The sequence below is a fragment of the Carassius auratus genome, chromosome 28 (genome assembly GCF_003368295.1).
Source record: "Carassius auratus strain Wakin chromosome 28, ASM336829v1, whole genome shotgun sequence".
In the NCBI taxonomy this organism is placed as follows: domain Eukaryota; kingdom Metazoa; phylum Chordata; class Actinopteri; order Cypriniformes; family Cyprinidae; genus Carassius; species Carassius auratus.
In genome coordinates, this window is record NC_039270.1 from 651289 (window position 1) to 676003 (window position 24715).

Here is a 24715-nt window from a genome sequence, read left to right on the forward strand (position 1 = left end):
ATGCTATTATTAGTGGCCAAGCTCCTAAGGTACATATGCACCTATTGTAGTCATTGGTGTAAACATTGCACTCCTGTTTATTTAATCATTCATGTTGATTAATAATAAACACACAAGTGAACACTGGGCTGATTTCACATAAAAATGGCTCTGTTCTGTGAGATTTTTCAGATAAATCCCACTGCGTGATGCTTGCTATTTTTCTCTCTATTCAGCTTCTGTCAGGACAAACATTCCTGCATAAATAAGCTTTAATTGTATGAACATCATCATGCGACTAAAACAAACCCAATACATACAGATGTGTGGTGAGTTTGTGTAGTATGCAGATATTGATTTGTGCTTCCTGCACTGTGTCTTGTTGGAGTGAATCTGGTCTGACAGGTTTTAGTCTTGTTCCCAGGGACTTGCTGAGTTTCTAGATCTCTCCGCTGTTTGTTTGTTAGTTGTTGTCATATGATCTGCTGTATCAGGATTACTCCTTTATCTCCTCTGTAAGCTCATCTTCATGAACACAAGAGCAGGTGTGTAGTGAGTGTGGAGAGAGAAGTGTCGGGTTCATCAAGGTAGAGGCATTCAGCTGTTAAAGTGGCGAGAGGTATGAGAACTGAACATGGACTCTGTCTGAAGCGCTTTCTATCGGACTCAATCCTGCTGATCTAACAGGTCCGTTCAGCTTCTTTTCTGCATTTCCCCTGCTCTGGCTTGCTTTCTAATCTAGTGTTTTAATAAACCTGGCAAATATAGCTGGCTCTGAGACAGATAGCTTGTGCTGTTTTATTGTAAATGTGCTGAAGTATGTTAAAATGAACATGTCTGTCACTGTCATGGATCCCGTTTGGACATAAAACACCTCATCTGTCTTTGAGATGACAGATCTTTCATATCATGTGTTAACATGGCTGATGGATGTCATCCAGTTGGAGGTTTATTGTGTCATATATAACACATATAAGAGAATAAGATAAGACCTGAATCATAGAGACACAACAGATATTGACTAAGACTGCTCTTTTAGTAAAACAGTAATTATTGGAATATTCTACAAAGCTTTTTTATATTGCTATTGAACACATTTTACTGGACCGCACAGTTTTATTAACTGAAGTCTGTTTTAGAATTGATTCTTGTGTTTGTGTTAAAGGTATTCATCATGTGTTTAGGAAGTTATTCAGACAGATCACAGCAATGAAAATGTGATGTAAAAAGTGTTAAACTATCATAACTATCAGGCTTCATTGTAATTATACAACATATATATTGTAAATGAATTAATTAGGTGTGTGTGTGTGTGTGTGTGTGTGTGAGATTCCCGCTGTTGAGACTCCTTCATACCATCAGTGTTTTATCACTGGACGTGTTCTCACATGTTAAAACTAGTCAACCTCAGGTCACTTAACTACCAGAAAACAAAGTATTATCATGTTAGACTTCACCCCATGAACACAATCAAGCCAAGAGAGAAAAAAAGGGGCAACCGCCCCTTTAAAATAAATGTTGTTTGTAATGAACAGCACTATAATAATTATTGTTCTGTTATGAATGTCACTAAGAGTGCAGTATTGGGCTGAGTTCACTGAACAGAGTTCTTAGAGGAAACAGATCCTGACTAGCATTAGCAATCCCATCATGCCTCACAACAACACGTATCACGCCAGAGCCGCATTCACAACAGCATTAAAGATGCTTTTGTAACTCATGCATGTCATCACTCTGCTTTTGTGTAACACAGTTGTTGATGCTTCAAGGAAACGGTGTGGAAGTTAAAGTCACTGTGAATCATTTCCTGGGTCTCTCCTGTCGACATGATCTGATGTGATTGAGAGAGGCTTTAATGTTCATCATGTTTGTTTTTCATCATCATTATGTAATAACTCGCTTCACCTCTAATGTCAACTGTGTGTTATTTGTGTTTTGAGTTAAATAATAGTCAAATATCGGTTCAGTGATTTCAGGCTGTTGTAGGTTTTCTGAGATCAAACCAGCCGTTGAAGTAAGGAATAACAGACTCTGAGTTATTACAAAAATGAAAGTGGTGATGCAGCTGGGGTGTTGACAGGCTTGCCCTGCATTTCTGTGGAGGTTTTGCCCTCCAGGTCTTGGAGACAGTCACGTGACTGAAAGCTGTGAATTCGAGTCCTCGTGGCATAATGAGGGTTCCAGTATTTCCAGTTCCCATCAGCCTTTGTCAACAGATCTCAGTGTTTTTAAAGATGTGTGCCTCTGAAGTTCTGCATGATGTGGGATTTATTGTTACACCTGTGTGTGTGTGCGCACACTGTGTATTTACTGTCAGCTCATGCAGTCAAGTGTAGCAGTGCTGTTTTGTGTTGCAGACGCGTGATGCTGTGCTTTCTGCTCCTGACGCTTCACTGGATGACCGTCACTGAAGCGCTGCAGTCGTCCAAGGAAGGTGAGTGAAGACCTCGTCACGGATCACAGAACAAACCAAACGAAAGGGAGGTGTGTGCTAGAGGAGGAGGAGGAGTCATTGGTGATTGGGGTGTGGTTTGCAGAACTCTTCACACTGGATGAGAAGCATTACAACACAGTATAATTGGACCAAATCCTTATTGATGCACTACAAAAAGTCTGATAGATTGTACATTTTACACTCTAGTCTACATTTGAATATTAGAAACAGAGCTGATAGCATTGATTAGATGATTTTGAATAATTGATTTTAGAATAGAGATCATACAACCAAACAAAATAATCTGTTGTCTAATTTACTTATAGGTTATGACAAAATATTTATTATTTTAAAAGAATTAATTATGGAAAAGAGTCACTTGAAATAAGAGAATGAAGATTGTTTCATCCAGTGTTTTTTAAACAAAGACATCACTGGCATAATGTAGCATACACATCTTTTTATTTGAAACATAACATTTGTTCTAAAGGCCAGTTAATCTTTATCACAACATCGGAGTCAATATCCGGACTTTTATTCCAGTACTTTCGTTATTATTTAATGTTTGCAAAACAGAAATGTAGCCTACTGTTTGTGAAGCTGTTAAATATTCAGATGGGATTGTGATTTCAAAGGTTTACATATCAAAATTATTGTCATTTAAGAATAAGATCATGATCTTTTAACTGAATCGCGAATACATATGAGCTTATATGAGGCTTCTGCGATCCATGGCACACATCCTAAGAGTGAGAGAAACATCAAGACCTGCTTTATGTCCGAATCTCTTTTATTATTAGTTCCGTTTGATATAAAAACAGACGAGTAAGAAAAGTGCATCTTATGTGGGGACACAAGGGAAAAATCTGGTCACCCTTTCTTTTAAGGTCTAATTCATGCCATTAACAAACCATTAACTACGACCTTTTCCTCAAAAAACTCCTAATTTGCTGCTTATTAAAAACTCCTGATTTCAGTTTCAACATCTCATTTACATACCACCAACAAAATATATCAAGTGCAATGCAAATTAGTGTAGTCAAAAATAAAGAATTAAAGAAGCCAGAGTACATTGAAAAGAACTGAAGGGCTGAAGGTTTTTTAACACCAAAAACATCTGTTAGGGAGACTTTTAAAATATATAGAGTAACTAGTTAAATGTAACTGAATTATGTAATTTAATTACAAAATAAATGTAACTGTAATCTGCTACAGGCACTGAGAAAATAATGTGTCATTACAATTACTTGTGAAATGTTAAAGGGTTAATTCATAAAAAAAAACTAAATTATGTCATTAATAACTCATCCTTATGTCGTTCCAAACCCGTAAGACCCGTTTATCTTCAAAACACAGTTTAAGATATTTTAGATTTAGTCCGAGAGCTCCCAGTCCCTCCATTGAAGCTGTGTGTACGGTCTACTGTCCATGTCCAGAAAGATAAGACATCAGAGCATCGAAAATACAATTTGGTCCAAAAATAGCAAAAACTACCACTTTAATCAGCATTGTCTTCTCTTCCGTGTCTGTTGTGAGAGAGAGTTCAAAACAAAGCAGTTTGTGATATCCAGTTCGCGAACAAATCATTCAGTTCACCAAATCGAACTGAATCGTTTAAAATGGTTTGCGTCTCCAATGTGCATTAATCCACAAATGACTTAAGCTGTTCAATTTTTTTAATGTGGCTGACACTCCCTCCGACTTCAAACAAACCAATAACCCGGAGTAATTCATTTAAGCCGGGCTCACACTACAGGAGTTTTAAAATCATAATCGATTTTGAAATCTGGTTGCAGCACACACATGTGGAGAATCTTTGCAGATTATCTTCCCTCAAATATTAAACATGCACACACTACAAGATTTTAACATCATGGCACATCACACACTGCAAGATATTAATACGATTATTATGCCAGAGGGAGCGCCTTTGTCTTTAAACGTGCGCTTTTTGCACTCACCCAGTGCATTCATACTGAGGTGATTTCACTCCAGCGCTTCTCTTTCTACTTATAGTTTTGATGGGTTTTTGCCATATTATACAAGCAGTTTTGTTACTACAAAATGCCAAGAAACAGTTATTTCCTCCATCTCCACTATCCAATGAAGCCGCACATCAGCTGTTTTGCAGTTTTGCGCATTGGCTGTGAAAGTACTGACGTAATCATATAGCCATCATCATCCCGATTTAAATTCTAAATATCAAACGTGTTTGATAATAATTGGGGCTGCCCCGATTTGTGTGCGAGCAGATCGGTAGGTGCGAGATTCGATTGGTGAACGCCTCATATTACCAGATAATCCGCGCCGAACATCGGGACAGATCGAGGTGCTCAACAAGATTTTTTCTCCGATTCTTGAGAGGGGGAAATCGGGGCTAAATCGGGCTAAAAATCCTGTAGTGTGAGCCAGGCTTTACTCACACAGTACACTAACTGAACTGCTGTGAAGAGAGAACTGAAGATGAACACCGAGCCGAGCCAGATAACGAACAAAAGACTGACTCGTTCACGAGTCAAGAACCGGTTACATCGGTTTTCGGATCACCAGTAGTTCTTTCGGACAGTTCAATTCAATAAACCGGTTTAAGAAAACGGTTCTTGGTTCTTTTGCGCTCAACGTAATGGCGTCATGATTCAAACCTTCGGTTTACCTGGGCTCATAACACTAGCACAGAATCAGTTCAGAATCAATCACCAAAAGAACCATTTATTTTCGATACTTCAACAAATTCTAACTGACCCTCTGATGTCACATGGACTACTTTGATGATGTTTTTCTTACCTTTCTGGACATGGACAGTAGACCGTACACACAGCTTCAATGGAGGGACTGAGAGCTCTCGGACTAAACCTAAAATATCTTAAACTGTGTTCAGAAGATAAACGGAGGTCTCACGGGTTTGGAACGACATGAAGGTGAGTTATTAATGACATAATTTAGTTTTTTTGGTGAACTAACCCTTTAACCATTACAGGATTACATCTGAATATTTTCACACACACATACAGATATTTCTTTCATAAATCAGATTGATTGCTCTAAAGTTTTTCAGGAGTTTAGGACACAGAATAGCACATTATAACATACGTGATTCCCATATTTGCATTTATGTTTATGCTTTATTTTTTTAATATTACATGCCAGTGTTTCCCGTCATAGCTATCTAAAGAATTTATTTCAAAAACAGTATCATAGCTATTAAACCTTATCTTTCTATTTCAAATCTGTATTTAACCTCAGAACAATCTTAAATTAAAGTGTCGCTAAAGTCTGATTTAGTGGTGATAGCCCAGACCACGAGCTACCGAACAGACAGGACAACACAGACCAAAAGGGAAGCTGAGATGGCACCCTGCACCGTGACAGTACCCCCCACCTCAGGGACGCCTCCTGGCAGGGCTGGACTGGGACAAAAAATCAGCCCTGGACTTCATCCAGACCGGCCCACCATGCATGTAAACATGCGCGCGCGCACACACACACACGCACACTACATGTCTATACATACATTAATCTGGATGTAAAATTACTGATTAGAATGTATTACTATCAAAACCAAGAAAAAACTATTAAAATAATAAACAAAGAAAATGTAAATTATTTTATCAGGCTTTATTTTAAATATCTAAAGGTCTTAATTTATGTGCTTCTTATTATTCTAATAGAAATATTAATGCTTAGGGTACACAATTTCTGCTGTAAATATATTTCATGTGCTGCAACATAACACTTTTTTTTTTATATTAATTCACACAAATTACCTCTGACCCTGACCTGTTGGCTGCTTATAGTAGGCTAGTATTAAGACCACTGAACTATAGTAAGCATTATTTACAAAGACCACTGATCTACAATAAAATAAAAGAGTAATTAAGACAAAGAACGTTGTGTAGTGATTTATTTTAAATTTTTCATAACATAATCAAAAGCCTTTAAAAAGCCGCAGCATAAATGGCCCACTTCTCCGGGTGTGTGTTCACAGTGTGTGTGTGTGTGTTCACTGCTCTGTGTGTGTGCACTTCGGATGGGTTAAATGCAGAGCATGGATTCTGAGTGTGGGTCACCATACTTGGCTGAATGTCAGGTCACTTTATTCTAATTCAGAGCTCAATGCTAGGGTTCAGAACTTTTCTTGCCCTGCCAAAAATAAATACATAAACAAAGATAAAAATAAAATTGCTATTGTTCTCTTTGTAAATAAGCTGCAATCTCATTTCACAATTCTAATTTCAATACCACAATAAACACTAACTATTAAGTTCAAACATTAATGAAGACAAGTGAACAGTCAGTAATAAAAATGTTAAAAAATTATCATAAATAGCACCGTTTTCAGGTACAGATATTGCATAATCAAATGTAAAATACTTTAGGTGAAAATATATTAAATATGTTCTGTAGTGCACATATTTAGCAAAATACTCCTTTCTTATGGCTATTTTTCAATCTCAACTAACCTGCTACGGTCTTTAAAGGGCTTTCTTGAGGTAAATGTAACATTCTGTGAAATAATTGTTCTCCTGCTGTTTTGACTGATTACTGATCGATATTATTTCTGAGGCATATATAAATTTCTGTAAGTTGTACTGTATCTTTAAACAGAAAGTAACAGATGATCGATTTACTTGAACTGAGGCGCTAAAGCGATCTGTCACGTCACATTCTCTGACGCCAAAACGGTATTGTCTGAATTTTGTAATAAAATAGACAGAACTTGAGAGCTGATAATTTTAAATGCAGTTTATATAGATCAGTGAGTGGTGGCATATTACAGCTGGAATATCCTAACTTTTTGAAACAAAACAATGCAGTAGCCTACGTGTATCATTACATTTCTGTCTCACCTCAGCAGTCAAGTCCCGCCCTGAGGACGTCTTCACTGAAGTCTTTTGCCTTCCAGCAAATAATTTATTTATCTGGACACATTTGGTGGCATCTGTCTCACGTGCTTGTCGTTTTCTCTCTCTCAACGTTCGGCCCCTCCATTACGCTTAGATATTTTATTATTTAACATATTGAATTTCGTCGCAGTTGTAAAACAGCTGCTTTTCAAGGCTATAACTTGATTCTGATTGGCCAATGAGCAGTGAACACGTCACGTCTCGCAGCTCGCATCAGCATCATGCGCACGCGTCGTTTTATCTGTTCTTTATACTGCTTTTTGTAATGTTTTAAATAAATTATTGTGACTAACGTAAAAAAAAAAAGCATCTTGCGGCTTCATGAGAGAGACACGTAAGGCCGGAATTGGACTGTACAAAAATATACTTACGAATATATTTGCGATAAATAATGATTTAAAAACAAAATACATAACGCACCGGCCCAACCAGACCGCGGCCCACCGGGAATCTCCCGGTAGTCCCGATGGCCAGTACATGCCTGCCTCCTGGCGCCCCCGGAGGACTCACCATGACGCTGATGAAATTGATCAATGAGAGCGCGATCCAGAATATCGCGAGCCGGAACCCAGCATCTCTCCTCCGGACCATAACCCTCCCAGTCTACCAGATATTGATGACCTCTACCCCTACGCCGAACATCAATGAGCTGCAGTACAGTATAGGCAGGCGACCCCTCGATGAGCCTAGGAGGCGGAAGGGCAGAGGTCAGGGGCTGAAGGGGGGAGCGAAATTCGGCTTTAATTTTAGAAATGTGGAAAACCGGGTGGATCCTTCTAAACTGAGGGGGCAATTTGAGCCGAACTGACACCGGACTAAGCACCTTGGCTATGATAAATGGTCCAACAAATTTGGGTCCCAGTTTATGTGAGGGCAGTCTGAAGTTAATGTCCTTAGTAGACAACCAGACTCTCTGACCGCACAGGTAAAGTGGGGGCTTAGTACGGTGACGGTCCGCCGATGCCTTGTTCCTCTCGCCAGTCTGAGTGAGGGCTTCTCTGGCGATTCTCCAAGTATGCGCGAAGGGAACAACGGCATCAGATTCTTGAGAGGGGAATAGAGGTGGCTGGCAGCCTAAACAGCACTGGAAGGGAGACAAACCCGTAGATGAGACCAGGAGGGAGTTGTGCGCATACTCTACCATGGTCAACCTGGAACTCCAAGACGCCACACAGCGCAGGACTCTCTCCAAATCTTGGTTTGCACGCTCGGCCTGACCATTGTCTGCAGGTGATAACCGGAAGATAGGCTCGCAGTCGCCCCCAGCTGTCGACAGAACTCTGTCCAAAATCTAGACACAAACTGGGGACCTCTGTCAGAAACCACATTCACCGGGAGGCCATGAATACGGAAAACGTGATCTAAGACCGTAGTCGCTGTCTCCCTGGCTGACGGCAATTTGTGGAGGGGAATAAAATAGACCGCCTTTGAGAACCTGTCCACCACAGTGAGAACCACCGTCTTGCCCCTAGATGGAGGCAAGCCAGTCACGAAGTCCATCGCTATGTGTGACCAGGGATGTGAAGGGAAGTGAGTAGATTCTGTCAGGGTGCGTACTAGACAAAGGACTCAGATGCAGAGAAGAGAAAAGGAGAATCTTTATTCTCCGAGATTCAGAGATCTCCGAGCTGATTGCCAGACCACGAGCTACCGAACAGACAGGACAACACAGACCTCAGGGGAAGCTGAGACGGCACCCTGCGGCGTGACAATTTTGGCATTGATTGTGTCTGAGTGAGAAATTAATTGATGTCCTTTCAAAGCTGTAGTCATTCAAGGGATGTATTTTGTGCCAAAAGCAATGATTCGCAGCTTAGCTCACATAGACTGCTTTTATGAATAAGTGACAAGTAAATAAGTTTTAAGAAATGTGTCCAAGCTGTTGTAAAAAACTGTAATTGAGCACAATAAGACTTTCTTCTTCATAATGTTTCATTATCTTCACACTTGATATTGCGGTAAGAAATGACCACATCAACCCAAAGAGCTGGAAATATTATAGAAAGTATCTACGTCAACACTTGAAATGTTTCGACACCGTTAGCCAACTACAAGTACTGTCAACATGGTTCAACGTTGTGTTTCCCAAACCATAACTTAACATTTGCAAGCAGCATCGCAAACTTGCATAGTTGGACCTACAGCTCTGCAGTTTCTTGTTAATAAGACATATGTGCTCTTGGGCACAATAAGCAAACTAAGTGTAGTACAGCCTATACATTCTGTGTTTATTCTGACACCACTGTAGTTGCTTCATGTAATTTGTCACTGCTATGCTGCAATAGATGTCTTCTCTGAGATCTTCAGTCTTTGTTTGCTTCATTGCAGATGGCAAAAGGCCGTATATTTACCGCTGCCGCTCGCCCAACATGGAGATCTTCACCTGCTGGTGGCATCCGATCGCTAATCAGGACAACGTCACCTACACGCTCCTGTACACCATGGGGTGAGATTTCACAGCGTGCCTTCAATACATCTGTGTAACTTTCAATCGCTCTGATTTATCATCATTTTCACCAGATTAGTGTTTGTTATGTAGCGTGTAGCTGTTAATAGTGAACAGACGTCATGTCTCCTCACAGTGAGCGTGCTCCTCAGGAGTGTCCTGATTACGTGAGCGGCGGCATCAACAGCTGCTTCTTTGATGCCAAACACACTCAGATCTGGGAGATGTACTGCATGAACGTGACGGCACACACACACACGGGGCCCATCACCTCTCGGAAACACTGCCTGGACGTGGTCGAGATAGGTGATGCTTTACACTAAATATTACGCATGCTATAAAACATTAGGATATGATGAAGCTGGCATCAGCTCTTGAAAAAGCTTCTCTAGCTTCATCCACTGAGCTCGGCTCAGACCTGCAGACTGTTCGCACTCAGCTTGATTTTTCTTGTTCAACACTTCACTCATACAGTTTAATATACAGTTATATACATTGATTAGTCTGTAAAATAAAGTTTTTTTTATTGGCATTGATGTGAAGGACACATCATAGCATATAACAAGCACTATGAGAGTTTTCTTCAAACTACTGCTCTCTGTTCATACTGTCCAAATACTGACCCTACATTAGGCCTCTACACGGTTGTAAATGTTCAGGCTTTCACAGTGTGTCTTCGTGAACTCTTCTGTTCTAGGTTTCTCCTGAGGTTTGCTCATCATCATGTTTGTTAATGAGTCTCGTGTTCTTTGTCCCCAGTGGAGACCGACCCTCCCTTTAACCTGACGTATATCATGCTGAACGAGAGCATCGGTGAAGTCGGCCGCAGTGTTTTAGTGTCCTGGCTGCATCCGATTGAGTCTCTGGTTCATGAGCAACTGGTGATGCTGGTCTACGAGCTGCGCTACAGAAACCTCGCTCAGCCAGACAACTGGAGGGTACAGACACACAGAGTCTGCTTATCATGTCTCCATTTTCATGATAACTGTAGAAGAGACAGGAATGGAGACGAACTATTTGTCTTCTATTGGTCTGTAGGTAATGGAGCGTTTGCGCGAGCCTCATGTGGAGTTTTTGGATCTGCCGGTGGGAAGGTATGAGTTCAGTGTGCGCTGCCGCACCACCAGCAACAAACACTGGAGTGTATGGAGTGAGTCCATCATCGTCACCATCAACGGCAGAGCTCTGTCCGGTACTCACAAACACTTACACATATATCAACCCATCTGTCATGACTGATAGCTGCCGCTCTAAGTGTGTCTCTGTCTGTCTCTCAGATCAAATGTTGGCCTTGATCCTTGTGACCAGCATCGCCATCATGATCTTCCTCTTCATTAGTTTGGGGAACATCCGACGAGGCATGTGGTCAGTGACGTCATGAAGCTCATAGCTCTGGTCTCACAGATGGATCTGTAGATCTGCATCATTAGCTCACATGAGAACATGGACCTAGAGGCTTGTTTAGACGTAAAGATCTGGCACAGAGAGTCACAAATCTGCAGAAAAGTGATTAATAAACATAATAAAGGATTTTTACCTGAAAATGTAAACATGCAATAAGAGTTCTGTCAGGAGTAAAAAATACAAATATTTGAAATACTCTACTGTGATTTGCTATGAATACAGAGTCAATGTGTGGTTTATAAAATTAAGTCTATTGAAGGTCCTCATTTAGCTAAGTTCTGTGTTTTGTATCACTGTCTCATGGATGTGTTTCACTGCTTGTGTTCTTCCAGCAGGATTAAATCATTCCTCCTGCCAGCGATTCCCAAACCGCGCATCCCAGGGCTTGAACCCGCTCTGCTGAAGGTCAGAGAGTCCCGTCACACATCACACACACCAGCTCAGAGTTACACTGTTTATTATTAGTGTTCAGATCAGAACATAGCTTAGCGACTGCATAGCAATGTCACGACAACTAGCACAACAATGTTGAACGATTTATTCAGAACTTAATTTGAAGTTTCAGCTTCTGCTCTTTCTTGTCACAACAGAAGGGGAAGATTGATGAGATCGATCAGCATTTCTCCAGTTTTCACGGCTATAGGTCTCCACAGTACTGCACGGAGACATGTTCCCATGTGAGTGTGGACACGAGACCGGCTGTGACACCCAGCATCATCCAGTCTGATGGTATACAGGAGGATGTGCTGATCAGGACGATCACACCGAGTGTGTTGATTGGGCCAATCAAGCAGTACGTCACCTGCCCTGATGGACAACAGTCTGTTCAGACCAACTGCACCCCTGCACCGTACTGCCACAGCCCCGCCCCCTACTCTGAGGAGGACACGCCCCCTGCAGACCCTGGGCCTGCCCACCCAGAGCTTACGTCTGTCCCAGGCATGAACTACAGCATGATCCTAAGCCCCGCCCCCACAACGCCGCCCACTCAGGACTTCTACACGTGTGTGAACGGTGTGATGCCCTCCGGCGCTCTACATCTGGTGCCCTACCTGCTGTTCAACCAGAGACCGGATGACGAAGCAGAAAAGAAGAGCCAGCTGGCAACGCTACTGGAGATGCAGAAGGAGGTGCTGTTGAGCACGATAGAGTCGAACCCAAGCGAAGCTGGCATGCCTTCATAACCTCATTCACCAGACAGGATCTGCAGAAGCATCTAATAACACACACACAAGCAGCGCATTAGCAGCAGTGCAGGGCGTGTTTTAGCGTTAAGTCTTTCGCAGTGCTGCTCCTGCTCGAGTAAAGTGACAATGCAATAATATGGACTAAATTAACATGATTTTAATCTAATTCATTGAGTTTAGTTTGGAAAAATGTATAGATTTGATAGGAATTATAGAAAGTCGAGTAATTTATTTAGCTACCAAATTTTAAGATTTTACAGGCAATTAATGATGTGTGAGAGAGATTTTCGTGTAGAGAGGATCAGATCACAGATTTGATGATCAGAACAGAATCTAAGGTCTGACTAGAAATGACTAAAAAGAGGAAAATGTTTCTGTAATGGACAGATTAAAGAACAGAGAGAGAAAGGGTCACTGCTTGAGTCACACGCTGATCCTCAAATATATACATGACTCTGTTTTGTACTGTATTCATAAAGAAAAGATATTAAAGGTCAAAAATGGCTGTTTTTTATGTTTTTCATTTTTATGTGTTTGTTCTTGGCTATGTAGAAGTATTTTATAACAGTGTCACAAATAGAAAGAGATAATGTTACTGTAACGTGAACGTGTGTGTGTGAGTGTGCACTGTTTTTCTTTGTGTGCCTTAGAGAGACTGAAGCACTGTAATTCTGTTTCACTGAAACACTGTTTCTCAGACTCATTTCAGTGTCAGGTCATATTTCAGAAACAATGACTCTTGTTTTCCTGAGGGATTATTTGTCTTTGGGGTGTATTGTCATTGATACGGAGGCATGGGGATCCATCTGCAAAGCTTTATTCAAAGACATGGTCAACACAGGCAAGGGTCGGACAATGGAAAACAGGTACACTGAGGGCAAGACCAAAGAGTAGTCCGGTAAACAGACATGGGTCGATACAAAGGGCAAAGCAAACAGATAATCCTCAGACAATAGTCCAGGCGAGGTATAAACTATGTCTGAGAAGGCAATATAAAGGGTGATCCGGGGCAGGTAGCAGACAGACAAAAGGAGGAGACAGGCTAAGATAACAAAGCTAGGCTAAACAGGCTAGATAAAGGTGAGGCAAAGAACAAGACTAGGAACTAGGCGAAACTCAGAATGACTATAACATTGCTATCACTGACACACGCAAACAATACTCATCCCTGAACTGTGGTTAGAGCCTGGTATTAAAGGTGTGTGATTGGCTGCAGGTGAGGGTGTAATCAGTGCAATGGAACATGGGAAATGTAGTCCAGGATGATGTGAAACAGTCTGTGTAGCGTGAGCGTCAATATAATAGGAAGGTGAGCTCTGGTGGCGAGCAGATGGAAGACCACATCACTTGTGCAGGTTAAAACGTTCATGTTCTACCTGCAGATCAGTTATAGAAACACATCAGAGAGGTTCTGATATATTTAAAAAGAGGTTTATAGAGTAGTAAAGGTGTCAGCTTTCAAAGAAATGCAGTATGTATTCTAACTACAACGTGTTTTTGTGCATTAGGTTATTTTTGTATGCTTTCTGTAAGTCTTTGTTCCTCATGTAAATGTTGCCATTTGTGGGATAACCATATTCCATTGTGGTCAAATAAAGTAAAACTAAAAATGTGCAGGTTTTGTGGTTCACAAACACACGAACGCACAGTTTTTGATGTTTTGTTTAGGATGAATGAATGTGGCCCGGTGTGTGTGTGTGCGTGCGTGCAAATACATTTTCAGCCCATTAGTGAAACATTTGACTGATCCTCACTAGTTAAAAAGGCTCATAAATCAGCCAAAAGATGTTGTTGATGCGAATCCAGTTTTCTGCACAGGTTTGTAGGATGGGTAGGTTTAGGTGTTGGTTAGCTTACAGAAAATATCATTAACCTGGTAGAACATCAGTGGACGTCTATGCATGTCACAATGATTGATTTGGTTTATGTGGACACAAACCTGTATGATGACATGGGTATGTCAGGCGTGACAATGTGAAGGTGGTTTATGAGGACATTTCCTGTGTCCCTCTATTTTAAATGGCTTGAACACGTACCAAATGTAGTTATTTTTTAAACTATCTAAAAATGCATAAGTTTTGTGTAAGGGGTAGGGTTAGTGTAGGCGGATAGAACAGTATAAGAACTATTATGCCTATGGAAAGTGCCTTTAATTTGTTTGAACTCACGTACTGCTCAAACAGGATGTGTGTGCTTTCAGCAAATCGTCAGGCTTCGGCTCCGGTTAGACTGGAATAAGGTCACCTTGTGGGTTATGCAGGCATTTGAGGGATTGCTGCACTTTATAGTCAAAAAGGGAAATATCCTTTATGCTTGAGTATAATGAAACATAAAAGCAAATAAATAATAAATAGTAAGCCATACATAAAATAAATCAATAGGAAAAAGACTGTTAGGGTGTGGTGGAAATAACTAATGAGACAATAAGTGCTCCACTGCTGCCATCTACTGATTACAGTAGTCATTTCCAGTCTTTTTTTGAGGACATCACATTATTTATTTTTTAGAAGTGCTCCTATTATTCAATTTTTAAATAATTAATCTTTTAATCTGCAAAGTACAGAATAAATGAAGTCTTCTCCTAAAGAAAGAAAAACAAGTTATTTAAATCCCACTTTATGCAAGCCAGGATATCAGGCTGGAATTACTCCTACTCCTGAGAAACAGTTGTCAATCTCATGTATCATTCAAGCAAGGGTTGTACAGTGCACATATGAAGTCAAATGTTTCCCTCTAAAACCTTCAGAAGGTTCTGGAAGGAATGTTATTTGCCTCACACAAGACCTCTGTCTTTGAATATAACTCTGTAGCACTGTGAGCTGTGCGTTGTTGTTCAAGAGAGTGTGACTGTCGTAGACTGCTTTTTTGTATTGAACTTCATGTCCCAGATCTACGGTCTCCCTCTGCAGGGATTTGTGGAGGCCATCAGTGATGGATAGAAGTCTATGAACCATCAGCAGCATGTAGACACTGTTAAAGTCTGCACCTGAGACTTACAGCCATTGGTGTTGAAATGTTGACGTGGTAGAGGCAGGGGTGATCTGGATATGTTTAGAGATTAAACTTTGCAATTGGGATTCTTCTTTGCGATTAAGCAAAATTTAGTAGTTATGTTGCTCCAGATTAAGAATCATCTGAAGTCTTCCCCGATTGGCATCATCTCTTCTCAGGTGTGCATCTCAGATCTTCACAAGGGTTGTTATGAGGTAAGAACGATGGTAGACCAGGGCGGGGAGCATTTAACAGTCTTAAATCAAGCAAACTGTCTTCACTGAATAATTTAGAACAAAAATCACAAGCTTCTATCAGAGCCAAAACAGGAATAGCCAGACGATAGGGTCTAGGGAAAAAACTACATAAATCTCCACGAGGGCAGAGGCAAGGGACCCCGGGATGCAAACAGCCAGTCCAAAAACAGTGAAGACAGCCGGCGGTGTGAATAGCCAAGGGCAGGTGCTGCACAGGTACTTTATTTGACAGTATAACTCACAGGTGCGGCAATGACTTGACAATCCACGGACAAGACAGGACAGGGCTAGCAAACAGACGTGTCTCACAAGAGGTCATCGAATAATCCGACAACAAGACAGGGCTAGAAAGAGGGAATAAGAAGCAGAGACAATCAAGGGCAAAAGAAGGGACAGGTGAGGAGAAGGGAACGAAAGGGGAAACAGCTGAAAGTGATAATGAGCGGAGGAGTGGATGTGTGTGCGTGATAGTGTGAGTATGTGACCACAAGAGGGAGACAGAAAAAGAGGAGAAGAAGCCGGGATCATGACAGCAGTATCAGTATTGAAGAAGAAGTGTTGGATTTTCGTTTTTTTTTTTGCCCCGACTCACTTGAAAAAGTTCATGCAAATAGAATCACCAAACACCACACTAGCAATCCTTAATTGAAGAAATGTGGCAAAATATCTCAAGAGAGAACCTCATATTATTAAATTCAATAGTGCTTTCCATATTTGGGTCAAAATAGGCTACATTTCTGAACGCACATTTTCTGAAATGTTGCGCGTCAGGTCATGCAAGCCTGCATCTTAAACCCTCTGTCAAACTTTCTGCGTCCGCGAGTCCGCTATGGACCGCTAGGTAGGCGTGAAGTAAAAATCGTCATTGGAGAGTGTGTGCAGAGACTCTAGCAGACGACCGCGCGGACAGGTGCGCCTGGTCAGTAGGCTTCAAAAGCAAAATTGCACATGTACAGCCAGGCAGAGTGAAGAAGCTCATTGCTAATCGAACCTGTGCAATCCGTCAATAAAAGAATATAAAGACAGCGATGTGCAATAATTCTGGGCAACTGCAGAGCTGGCCATCAGCCTGCGCATTCAGAAGTATAAATTGAAGAAGTCTGCGTCCGCGCTGGCCGTGTCTGCGTCAGGATTGCTCATGCAGAAAGTATAACACAGGCGTTACAATCACAACTTCTTTGTGTTACTCCTTTCAAGCTGAATCTTACAAAATTGGTCAGCTCCCGACAGCATCAGGTGTTTTATTTATGGGGAGTAGAATTGTTTATTTCAATGAATGTAATAGATTATATATCATAATAGTTAGGCTTTAATATTATAAATCAGGTTGGTTTGTATTGCTGACGTAATATGTAAATTATATGCGTAGACTTGCACTTAGACCATAGTGCGGCCCGCTGGAAAAAAAGGTTGAGAATATAAAGGTTGCTGTCCCATTTTATACAGGAATTGTTCATTTTAAAAAATCAAATTATATTGTTAGTTCTAATTATATTGTTAACACAAGTTCATTTAGAACTTTTTTTTTACTTATAAACTCCTTGAGAATTTAAAGTTAGTTTAATAGTATTTAAATTCAAGTTTAAAAAAGGTTTTAATTGCTTAAATTATTTTTATTAATTAATAATATGTTATCATGTTTATTCTTGTAAAAAATACGTATTTATTCAAGAAATACAAAGGAAAAAATAAGGGACAATCCGAATATTTGTTTTGCTTTACCTATTTATGTAAGCTACAATTATTCAAATAATAATAATAATAATAATAATAATAATAATAATAATAAAATAATGTAATTAAAAAATACCATTGGCCTGAGTAATTTTGACCATTCTAGAATTGTGACTTTAAAGATTAGTCATTTAGATGGTAAAAATACTGTGAAATTAATAATGGCATGGATTTTAGAGCATAACAACTGAAGGTTTATGAAACATCAGCCAATAAAGCATTTTTTTAAACAATGGAACTTAAATTTGTGAACTAAAATATTATTTCAACCATACAGCATGTGAATAAATAAAATACATAATTTTCATAACATTTCATTATTCATAAAATGCATAACGTTTCTGGTGTTTGGATGTACTTCAATATAATGAGCTCCAAGTTTAAGATTAGTCCTAGACTTCTATCTCTCTAACAGCATTAGCTCAATGATATACGTCTTCCTTCCGTTAGACTTCTCCTGCTTGCTAAATGTTGGGCTCGTGATCAATAAGTTATATCCGCCTCAATGTGATTCAGTAAAGTTAAACCGCAGACAGTGAAGCCTCGGAGACCCGCGCGCTGTGAGGCGGGAACAGAGGATTCCGCTTGGTCTTAAAGCCTCCCGCAAACATCCACGATCACAAATAACAATGATTTTCGTAGATTAATGATTAATTATTAATTGATGATTTGTTATTATCATTATGGTCTTGTGAAAAGAATAATATGGGCTGCGAGAAAATAATGAATACAAAGAGTAGTGCTGCTGATAAATCTTAATATATTCCGCACACAACCACATGCATTTGCAACACAGCACATGCAGAAGTAGCCTAATAATTGTGAAAAAGGAGACATTTTAATTATTTATTAATAAACAAATGTTTTCTTGTCAGCTGCAAGATGAAATTCACAGTGTTGGGTCTCTCCGACAAGAGAAATGCAACATTCACAGATTACACTATTCTTTTTGGTTTAAAAAACATTTAAAGCTTTCTGTAGATATTTTAATTTATGTGAGACACCATGATATTACGTTAATTAAAAAATTATAAATTCATTATCAGGAAAGAATTAAAGTAATGAGAGGGCGCCTCCCTGTCATTAATGCACATTAATATCTTTTGCACAAACACTTGAATATGAATGTCATGATTTTCACTCGCTCCAAGAGCGCTCCATTCTCGGTTTTCGGGTTAAAGCATGATTTAGTGTTCCTGTAGCTCAACTGGTAGAGTGTTGCGTTAGCAAGCAAGCTAGTGCAAGGCTGGGGGTTCGATTCCCCAGGAACACATGATAGGTAAAAATTGATAGCCTGAATGCACTGTAAGTCGCTTTGGATAAAAGCGTCTGCTAAATGCATTAATTTAACCTAGCCAGCACCCCCCATTATGAGACTCACAGCTGAAAGTGCTCTACCTAACTTATAATTGTAATAGTGTCCTATTTCAGTTTATTACAAACATCCAGAGAGTAGTTTGGCAACCTACTGGATTTTTGAGGGGGCAGGACAAAAGAAACAGAGAAAGACAGAAAACTATGAGCTAGTTGAAAGTTCTGCACGATTGACTACATTACTGGTACTCAAAGTTAAGAGCCAGGGGCATTATTATTATTATTTTTCGTTAGTGTTACCCTGTTAAACGGGAGAGTGAGCTGGTTAAATCGGCGACGGAGAATCTACTGAAGAGGAGCTGTAACTCCATAGCCATGTGCGTGGAATGCAGCTGTACATGTTTTGTAGTAGATGTGTTCATGATTCCGCAGGTGTCTGTGTTTGCACACGGACGGGTCGGAGGTTCAGGACCGGTTTCTTCATTGCGTATCTCAGGTCTCAAGACCCTGCAAAAAAACGCTCTGACCCCCCATTTGACCCCCCATCCTCTTCCTGATTAAAATATATATATAAATATCCGGGATAAAGATAAAAAAATTATCTTCAAACTACGCAGAATAATAATAAATAATAATTATTTCATCATTTATCCCTAAACTGAACCAAGAACTGTTTCTGTCAGACGCGTCTGATTCGTGAACCGAGGAGCTGATGATGCTGCGCATGCGTGATTCAGCGTGAAGCAGACCGACACACAGAGCGTCTGAACCCACCTGATTCTTTTGATGATTGATTCTGAACTGATTCTGTGCTAATGTTATGAGCGCGGGTAAACCAAAGGCTTGAATGAAGGGCAGTCATCGCTAATGACATTACATCAAGTTTTTTTTTTCAACTGGTTTATTTGATCGAACTGTCCGAAAGAACTGGTTCACTTGAGCACCTGCTCCTTTGCCCCTTAAGTGCCCTTTTGTCAAAGCAAAATTTCCTCTAATTTTTTTTGTAATTTTTTTTTGTAATAACATACCCTTTTGTGAATGCCTGCCCATGCCCAATCATAATATTATTACAATTTATTAATAATAATTTAGCCGTAAATAAAATGACCAACATGATGACAGTTCACCTGACTACGACCTCATCCAACCGGGAAGATTCCTCATGCTGCACGCGCATTTTTTATTTGCTAGAGGATATTTTCAACATCGTGGCAGCTGGTAAGTGGTGTTTCATTCTCAGCGAAGTGATTTTGATGTTTATTTACTTATTATTATTTTACAAGGACGATGTGATGTGAGAACATGCAGATACGTTGTTTATATTGCTGTGTGTAGCCTGTAGTGTAGAAGTAACACTAGTGTGCTGCTGTTTGAGGGAGAAAAGCTTCACAGGCATCGAGGGGTCTGGTCTTTTTTATGTTATTTGAATAAACTTTTATTATATTACAGTACTTATTTATTTTTAACACGTAAAAATAATTATCACAACACTGGTAAGGCTTATTCAGATTTTATCATTCTCTGAATTATCATTATAAAAATAAAAACTATTCAAAATTAATTATGTAATTATATTTTAAATGTGATGCAAATATTTTTTCTGCAATAGCAACATTGTTTACAACAGCAAGACCACTTTAGCCTGTAAACTCAATAATATATATCTGGAAATAAATGTAAAAATATCAATGTCAATAAAAAAATGCATGATATACCTGACATCGAAGTGCAGTGTGAAGGATATGAATAACAAATGTAGCCTGTCATTTGTTTACATTGCAAAGGTGTTCAATTTTAGACAACAACAACTACAACAGTAATAATAATATTAATCACTATATTCCAGTGGATCAGTTTTTTTATGTTTTGTATCAATATTTAAGGTGAACTTATTGATTAGGTGCAAGAGTAGTAGTGATGGTTAAAATAATAGATTAATGCTGAAACAGAGAAGAAAAAGCCATCAGGTTGGGACAATTTAAGACATTTCAGTTTCTAATCCCAGAGCTATTATTATTTTAAACTTAAAAGTGCCTTCTTTATCACAATATATTGCTGTATTGATATTTTGAACAGCGCCATTTAAAGCCTTGTTCCATGTTCCCCTTTTATACTTTGAGCACCTGCCCCTCCAAAGGTCTCTGCACAGCCCTGTTCAGAGGGAGGGTCAGCCACGGTAAAAAAGTTAACCGCTCAAGTAATTTGGCAATTAATGCTAATTGGAGATGTGAACCGTTTCAAACTATAGAGTTTTATTTGGTGAACTGGTTCAAGAAGATCCGGTTACATCGAATGATTCGTTGGTGAACCGGATATCACTACACTTCAGTGTTTTGAAATCTCACACAACAGACACTGAAGAGAAGACAATGCTCAACAAAGTCATAGTTTTTGATATTTTTCGACCAAAATGTTTTTCGATGCAGTAATATGCAGTTATTAGCCGTGCCCACTGTATTTTTTGTTGGTTTTCATGAGACCCCCCCTTGAAATGACCAGGACCCCCCAATGCCCCCCCAATCAAAATTGTCTGGAGCCGCCACTGAATATAGATGCATTTTTGAGTTTAACATTCAATCTTTGTGCTCTTATATTTAAGTGTGTGCGAGCGGTGTGATTCTTTTATTTTTATTTATTTAGCAAATATGGGTTATAGTGGTAAAGTACATGTGCATGGGAGTTTTCTGCTCACATGGGAAAAAACAAACGCAGTATAGCTATATTTAAACTAACCAGGCCTCTCTACACTCAAGCCAGAATTGCATGCCCAAAGTTTTAGTTTCTGTGTATACGTACATCCTGATTTTAAATTCTAGTAATCTCTCACCAATTCATTCCCCTATGTACATGATAAATCCCTTAAAAAGTGGAATTGAGGAGGAGGGTTACAAATAAACAAATACATCTACTTTAAACAGTATCCTCCCTTTAGACGTGAGGAAGCCCACGAGAAAAGGTATTGCTTACCTCATTCTTAGACCACAGTAAGTGTTATGCTACCTGCCTTTTTAAATTATTTTTTAAAGTATTTTTTAAGAAAACTGAAACTCAAATCAAAGATACAGCACACCAAGACAGAACAATCTGAAAGTCTGACCCAAGTTTGGAGTTTGTAGAATTAAAGCTCTAGGAGGAGCTGGAGTTGAACATTTTAGGTCAGAAGAATGAAAAAAAGTTTGTTGAGACAAACTTTAAGTTGGCTTGAGAAAGCCCGACCAGAAAGTTTGAAGAAGTTTAAAGAAGTAAGAAGTTTAAAGTAGTTAGAAGTTAGATTGATAGATTAGTTGGAAGAAAGATATATTAGTTAGAAAGAATGATAGATAGATTAGTTCAAAATAATGATAGATTAGTTCAAAAGAATGATAGATTAGTTTGAAAAAGAATGATAGATAGATTACTTTGAAAGAAAGAATAATAGAAAGATAGATTTTAGATATTTTAGTTAGAATGATAGATTAGTTAAAAAGAAAGAATGATAAGCCCTATTCGGACAGGTGATTTTAATCCCGTCCGAATCTGCCACGTCTGTGTTTTTCTCACACAACCTCTGTGATAATTCCAGAGCAAATTACCTACCGTTTTTCAGTAAACTCAGTGATCCTCTGAGAAAACTAATCCCGTCCGAATGCGATTGTCTGTGATTGCCGGTGATATTTTATTTCACAACGCGTTTCCTTGTGTGTTTTGGCCAACGTGAATTACCGTAGATGCTCTTACCGCGCGGATGTTTGATATATTTGCTTAGCGGCAAATAAATAATAATAAAAAAATAAAAAAAATAATAAAATCAAGAGCAAGATCGCGTAAACTGTTAATACTGGCTATTGTAATATCAGCATCAGGTAAGATTACTCACGTTCATTTATGTACTCAGTTACATAATGTTTTAATTACATTTAATAAAAAAAAGGAAAACAAGTTAAACTAAAGGAACCACATATTAACATGGTTTTGTTATACTAGCCATTTAGTATTTATTGTGTAATAATACTAAGGCAATCATTCTGAATGAATGCAATGCACGCATACAGAGCGCGTGATCTCTGTGACGCCCAGATGCACAAATCAGACCCTCCCACCTCTGTAATAAACACAGAGATGTTAGTCCCGTCCGAATTGGTACATGAAAATCACAGACGTCAGGTGGTAAGAATCGAAACTCAAAGGTAGTTTAGAAAAAGAGTCCCGTCCGAATAGTGCTATAGATAGATTAGTTTGAAAGAATGAGAGTAGTTAGAAAGATAGATTACTTAGAAATAGATAGATAGATAGATAGATGTTAGAAGCATGTTTCAAGCATAATTAGCATGTTAACATGTTGTTAGCATTTCGTTAACATGTTTTTAACATGATTAGCATGCTGCTAGCATGTAGCTAGCCTGTTCCCAGCATGATTAGCATTTTGTTAACATGTCGCTAGAATGTTTCTATATAGATAGCGATAGATTACTTAGATAGATAGATAGATGTTAGAAGCATGTTTCAAGCATGATTAGCATGCGACTAGCATGTTGCTGGCATGTTGCACATTTTTCTAACACTACTAGCATGCGACTAGCATGTTGCTACTATATTTCTACCATGATTAGCATGCGACTAGCATGTTGCTAGCATGTTTCTAGCATGATTAACATGTTGCTAGCATGATTAGCATGCTACTAGCATGATTAACCTGTTACTAGCATTATTAGCATGATTTTGTCATGTCGCTAGCATGTTTCTAGCATGATTTGCATGTTGCTAACATGTTTCTAGCATGATTAACATGCTGCTAGCAACTTTTAGAAATCGCAGATCATTTTGAAATTAGGTTATCCGTCCAAGATTAGCGTTTAATAAAGATAATATTAAGACTATCATAAAGGCAGAGTTGAATGAACGTGATGTGTTAAAGTCACAACCATTTGTAGAAGCTATTGCAAATGTTACATCTAAAATGTCTCATTTGACGTTTGAACAGCAAAAAGAATTGTTATTAATTGAAGCTGTGTCTAAAGAGAAAATATTAGAAGCACAAAGTCGTCTCGAATTATCTAAGGTTCAATTGCAACAACAACAATTGGACCTTGAAAGTTGTCATTTAGATTTGATAAAAGACAGAAGAATTTCAGCCACAAATGGGTCAGGAAATGAAGATGATTTGCGTAAATTTAATGTTGTGAGTATTTTGAGATTGATTCTACAATTTGCTGAAAAAGATGTGGAATGTTTTTTTGTATTATTTGAATGTGTTACTGAGGCAAGAAATTGACAAGATGATGAACGTACTTTGATGTTGCAATGTATTTTTACGGGCAGGGCTCAAGAAGCATATTCTCCTCTTAGTACCGAAGATGCAGCAAAATAGCAGACTGTAAAGGCTGCCGTTTTAAAAGTCTATGACTTAGTTCCGGAGGCATACAGGCAAAAATTCAGGTCTTGGAGAAAAAGTGAGAAACAGACACATGTTGTGTTTCTACGCGACATTTCTATGTACTTTAATCGCTGGTGTATGGCTTCTGAGATCGAAACTCTAGACGACTTAAAGGTTTTGATTGTGCTTGAACAATTCAAAGATTGTGTTTCTGATCATGTAGCGACATACATAAGTGAACAAAAATCTTTCACTGCTTACGAAGCAGCTGTTTCAGTGGATGAATTTTCGTTAATTCATAAAACTTCAGTCAGTAATAAGATGTATGGAGGTCCTAGTCGGAACGAACCATGGCGTAAATCCACTCAGCCTGGTAAATTTCATCGTGAATTTGTTGGAGGACAAGGTAAAAATAATGTGTGTAATTACTGTCATACATTTGGTCATTGGAAAAATGAGTGTCCAATGTTAAAAATGAGAGAAACGTTAAACCAACTCAAGATTTCCGCCAGCGAAACCTGTTGCTTTAGCTGTTTCGGCCGTATATCATTCTCCTGAGCAAAAATGTTGCGCACCCCGTGGACCGACATTTAATCCTTTTGTTACTGAATGTTATGTTAGATTGCTTGATTCTGCAGAAAAAGTGCCTGTAAAAATACTGCGGGACACGGGTTCATCTGAATCCTTCATTTTAGAGTGCCCTTTTCATCCA

At 39.1% G+C, this 24715-nt stretch overlaps 1 protein-coding gene across 3 annotated transcripts; it reads left to right on the forward strand.

The window, feature by feature from the left end:
• The first annotated feature begins 372 nt into the window (after window positions 1-372).
• Window positions 373-13966, forward strand: LOC113046556 (growth hormone receptor-like). 3 transcript variants are annotated; one of them, XM_026207370.1, is made up of 9 exons: window positions 373-666; window positions 2337-2413; window positions 9646-9763; window positions 9881-10069; window positions 10523-10701; window positions 10802-10955; window positions 11041-11128; window positions 11500-11572; window positions 11758-13966. In XM_026207370.1, the coding sequence occupies exons 3-9, from the start codon at window positions 9646-9648 to the stop codon at window positions 12349-12351; spliced, it is 1395 nt and encodes a 464-aa protein (XP_026063155.1). In that variant the 5' UTR covers window positions 373-666; window positions 2337-2413; the 3' UTR covers window positions 12352-13966. The 3 variants fall into 3 exon arrangements, with proteins under 3 accessions (XP_026063155.1, XP_026063153.1, XP_026063154.1); XM_026207368.1 differs by having other exon boundaries at window positions 9900-10069; XM_026207369.1 differs by having other exon boundaries at window positions 9900-10069; window positions 11503-11572.
• The last annotated feature ends 10749 nt before the right edge of the window (window positions 13967-24715 follow it).

What these genes read in the sequence shown, in the direction of transcription:
- LOC113046556 (XM_026207368.1), top strand. Translation starts at nt 2,344, where the DNA reads ATGCTGTGCTTTCTGCTCCTGACGCTTCACTGGATGACCGTCACTGAA. An exon ending in GCTGCAGTCGTCCAAGGAAG is followed by an intron (nt 2,414 to 9,645) that starts GTGAGTGAAGAC and finishes GCTTCATTGCAG; the next exon opens with ATGGCAAAAGGCCGTATATT. An exon ending in AACATCCGACGAGGCATGTG is followed by an intron (nt 11,129 to 11,499) that starts GTCAGTGACGTC and finishes GTGTTCTTCCAG; the next exon opens with CAGGATTAAATCATTCCTCC.